The 4,474-nt window shown below is 48.3% G+C and overlaps 1 protein-coding gene across 1 annotated transcript in view; it reads left to right on the top strand.

Moving 5' to 3' along the window:
• The first annotated feature begins 2,616 nt into the window (after positions 1-2,616).
• Positions 2,617-4,474, top strand: part of LOC107307550 (splicing factor 1) — a 30,149-nt gene continuing 28,291 nt past the window's right edge. Inside the window, exon 1 of the mRNA XM_032441875.1 lies at positions 2,617-2,771. Within this exon, the coding sequence (XP_032297766.1) occupies positions 2,717-2,771 (55 nt within the window). The 5' untranslated portion in view covers positions 2,617-2,716. The remainder of the gene's footprint in view (positions 2,772-4,474) is intronic.

Below are 4,474 nucleotides of genomic sequence, written 5' to 3'. Positions count from 1 at the left end.
TCGGGGTATTCGGGGGGGTTTCATAAGGAGGGTATTATGTCGGGTCTTTCTGGGAGGGTTAATAAGGAGGACTTTATGGGGTTTCAGGGGGGTTTATATAGGAGGGTTATGGGGTGTTTCTGTGGAGGGTTTATATTAAGGAGGTTAGTGGGGATTTGGGGGGTTTATATAGGATGGTTATGTGGGCTTTTTCTGTGGAGGTGTTTATAGGGAGTGTTACTGGGCGTTGGGGGGGTATGTAAAAGGAGGTTTATAGGGTTGGGAGGGGAGTTATTAAGGAAGCGTTTATGGGTTGGGGGTTTATAAAGAGGTTATTGGGGTTTCGCGGTGGGGTTATCATATTAGGAGGGCTTATGGGGTTTGGGGGGGTGATATAGGAGATTATCTGGGGTTGGGGGGGTTATAAGGAGGTTATGGGGTTGGGGGGGTTATAAGGAGGTTAATGCGGGAGTTTGGGGGGATTTATAAAGATTTGGTTTCACTGGGGTTTTTTCAAGGTGGGGTTTCTAAGTTAATGGTTTATGGGGCTGTGGGGGGGTTATAAGGAAGGTTTATCGGGGTGTTGGATTGAGGTTATATAAGGAGGCTCTAATGGGTTGGGGTGAGGTTAATAAAGGACGGCTTTTATGCGGGTTGGGGGGGTTATAACGGAGGTTATTGGCGACCTCGTTTTCTTCGCAGAGCGTATTATGTTTGTTAGGATGGTTTTCTGTTGGCCGCGTTATCTGAGGAAGGTTGTGTGCTAAGAGTTATGGGGATTGGGGTGGGTTTATACAACAGTGAGTTTAGTGGGGTTTTGCTGGGAGGGTGTTAATAAGGATGGTTTATGAGGGTCTGAGGTGGGATAAGCGGGCGTCATGGGGTCGGGGGGGGGGTTATTAAGGTCGAACTTTTATTGAGCGGTCCACGAGGGAGTATTTCAGGGGGTTAGTTGGGGAGTGTGGGGCTGGTTGTGTCTTGGTGGGGGGCGTGGGTTATTCGGGGTGTGGGGGTTCGCAATATGGGGTATTGGGTGGTTAGCTGGGGTGATGGGGTGATTATGTTGGATGATGGGGTCTCTGCAAGGGTGGGTTATGGGGTTGGGGGGGTTTAGACTGGGGTCTATTATCGGGGTGGATGAGGGGTGTATATTGGGGTCTGAGATGGGTGGGAGTTAACTGGGGGGTTTTGGGGGTCTGAAGGGGTGTTAGTCTTATTGGCGGCTTTATGAGGGTCTAACGAGGGGGATTAGAGGTGGGCTTTTTGTAAAGTATGAGGTCCAAGGGTTATCAGGGATTTGTTTAAGGTCTTAGAGGGGCAGTGGGGCAGATGGAGAGCTTAACTTGGTGGGGCATCTGTGGGGCGGTAAGCGGGTAAAAGTGGGGGCAGCATGTGGGGCACAGTGCGGGACAGTTAGTGGGCAGTTATAGGGCACACGTGGAGGTAAAGATAATGTGGGCAGTTATAGGGCACTAGTGGGCCGTAGATAATGGGGCGCAATTATACGGGCACAGTGGGCAGCTATGGGGCAAGTATAATATGGGCAACATCGTCGGGGTAGACTTATGGGGCCAGTTATTACGGGGCACCATGTGGGGCAGCTATGGGGCAGTTAATAGGCGCAGTGGGGCAGCTCATTGGGCAGTTATAGGGTGTCAGTGGGGCCGCTATGTGGCATCTTATAGGGCACTTAAGTGTGGCAGCTTATGGGGCAGCTCATATCGGGCTACTGTGGGGCCACAGTGGGGCAGTTCAATGGGGCACAGTGGGGTAGCACTATGGGGCCCTCAGTTTATAGAGTGCACAGTGGCGGCAGTTATCACGGGTGCCAGTGGGGCAGCATAATGGGGTCAGTTACTATAGGGCACACATGGCGCGTCAGTAATGGGCCGACGCTTTTTTCTTTAGAGAGACAGTAATAAAAAAAATAGACATATATATTATATAGATAAAAAAAAAAAAAAGAGAAAAACAAAATAAAAATAAGGAAAATAGGGCACATGTGGGGCAGGCTCATGGGGTGCAGTCTATAGGGGCACAATGGGTGAGTTAAATAGAGGCACGTAGTGGGGCAGCTATGGCGGCCCCAGTTATAGGGCACTAGCTGGTGTGCAGTTATGGCAGTTGAACTCTAGAGGTCACAACGTGGTGTGCAGTTTATTGGGGCAGTTTTTCTAGTAAGGGCCACCAAGTGGGGTAAGAATATGATGGGCAGTTATAGCACAACTGTGGGGCAGTTAATATCAAGGGTCCGGGCAGTGGGGCAGCTATGGGGCAGTTATAGGGCACAGTGGGGCAGCTATGGGGCAGTTATAGGGCACAGTGGGGCAGCTATGGGGCAGTTATAGGGCACAATGCGGAGCAGCTGTGGGGTCAGTTATATGGCACAATGTGGCAGCTATGGGGTGCAGTTAATTAGGGCACAATGGGCAGCTTTCACTGGGGTCACTGTTTATAGGGCGCTATTGGAGGCACATGTGGGACTCCGATTCTCCCCGCCCCCCCAAGATGGCGGCGCCACTTCCGGTGCGGCAGTGCTGCGACATGGAGGTGTGTCTGTGGGCCGCCATCTTGGATGGGTATGGGGGCGGCCATGTTGGTCGGCCATGTTGGTGGGCTATTAAGTTTTTAATTAACGCGTTTCTTTGTTAATTCCAACCCCGTAGATTTCCCGAAGAAACGGAAACGGAGCCGTTGGAACCAGGACAGCCTGGATCAGAAAACGGTGATCCCGGGGATGCCCACCGTGATCCCACCGGGACTCACCCGGGAGCAGGAGCGAGCCTACATCGGTAACCACAGCGGGGCGCCATCTTGGGTTGGCGGGTCACGTGGGGGTTGGGGGGTGTGGTCATGTGATGGGGCGTGGTCACGTGGGGGTGGGGGGGGAAGAGCTGATATTGGGGCCGCCATTTTGGTGGGGGGGAGGGGGATTTTGGGGTGAAAAAAGGCGATTTTGGGGGTGAAAGGTGGATTTTGGGGTGATAAAAGGCGATTTTGGGGGTTTTGGATGTGTTGGTTGCCATCTTGTGTCTGTGATATTGAAAATGAAGGTTGATTTTGGGGTGAAAAAGGTCGAATTTTGGGGTAAAAAAGGTCGAATTTTTGGGGTGAAAAAGGCCGAATTTTGGGGTGAAAAAAGCCGAATTTGGGGCTGCATTGATTTCATTTATTGAAGGTGGAGTTTTGAGGTGAAAAAAGCTGATTTTGGGGCTGTGAGACGCCGCAATAATTTCATTTCCAGACAGAAGGATTTTGGGTTGAAAAAGGCCGGATTTGGGACTGCCGCGTTTTAACCATTTTTTCCCCCCTAAGGAAGGAAATTTTGGGGTGAAAAAGGGCGATTTTGGGGCTGCTGTTGCACTGGAATAATTCCATTTATCTCAAGTGAAATAAGGGCAATTTTGGGGTGAAAAAGGGCAATTTTGGGGCTGTTGTTGCGCTGCAATGATCCCATTTATTTCCAGTAAGATTTTTGGGTGAAAAAGGGCGATTTTGGGGCTGTTGTTACATTGCAATAATTCTACTTATATCAAGTGAAATAAGTGCAATTTTGGGGTGAAAAAGGGCAATTTTGGGGCTGTTGTTGCCCTGCAATAGTTCTATTTATCTCAAGTGAAATAAGTGAAATTTTGGGTGAAAAAGAGCAATTTTGGGGCTGTTGTTGCACTGCAATAAGTGCATTTATTTCCAGTGAGATTTTGGGGTGAAAAAGGGCAATTTTGGGGCTGTTGTTACACTACAAAAATGTTGTTATAGGGGAAAATTTTGGGGTGAGAAAGGGCGATTTTGGGGCTGTTGTTGCCCTGCAATAGTTCTATTTATCTCAAGTGAAATAAGTGAAATTTTGGGGTGAAAAAGGTCGATTTTGGGGCTGTTGTTGCACTGCAATGATCCCATTTATCTCCATTGAGATTTTGGGTTGAAAAAAGGCAATTTTGGGGCTGTTGCTACACTACAAAAATGTTGTTATAGGGGAAAATTTAGGGGTGAAAAAGGGCGATTTTGGGGCTGTTGTTGCCCTGCAATAGTTCTATTTATCTCAAGTGAAATAAGTGCAATTTTGGGGTGAAAAAGGGCAATTTTGGGGCTGTTGCTACACTACAAAAATGTTGTTATAGGAGAAAATTTTGGGGTGAAAAAGGGCGATTTTGGGGCTGTTGTTTCACCATATCAGCGCTATAATAGAGGAGAATTTTGGGGTGAAAAAGGGCGATTTTGGGGCTGTTGTTGCACTGCAATGATCCCATTTATTTCCAGTGAGATTTTGGGGTGAAAAAGGGCAATTTTGGGGCTGTTGTTGCACTGCAATAAGTGCATTTATTTCCAGTGAGATTTTGGGGTGAAAAAGGGCGATTTTGGGGCAGTTGTTTCACCACGTCAGTGTTAAAATATAGGAGAATTTTGGGGTGAAAAAGGGCGATTTTGGGGCTGTTGTTGCACTACAAAAATGTTGTTATAAGGGAAAATTTTGGGGTGAAAAAGGGCGATTTTG

Source organism: Coturnix japonica, unplaced genomic scaffold (assembly GCF_001577835.2).
Source record: "Coturnix japonica isolate 7356 unplaced genomic scaffold, Coturnix japonica 2.1 chrUnrandom667, whole genome shotgun sequence".
In the NCBI taxonomy this organism is placed as follows: domain Eukaryota; kingdom Metazoa; phylum Chordata; class Aves; order Galliformes; family Phasianidae; genus Coturnix; species Coturnix japonica.
The sequence above is the reverse complement of the archived record's forward strand: the minus strand, read 5'-3'. Positions and strand labels throughout refer to the sequence as shown.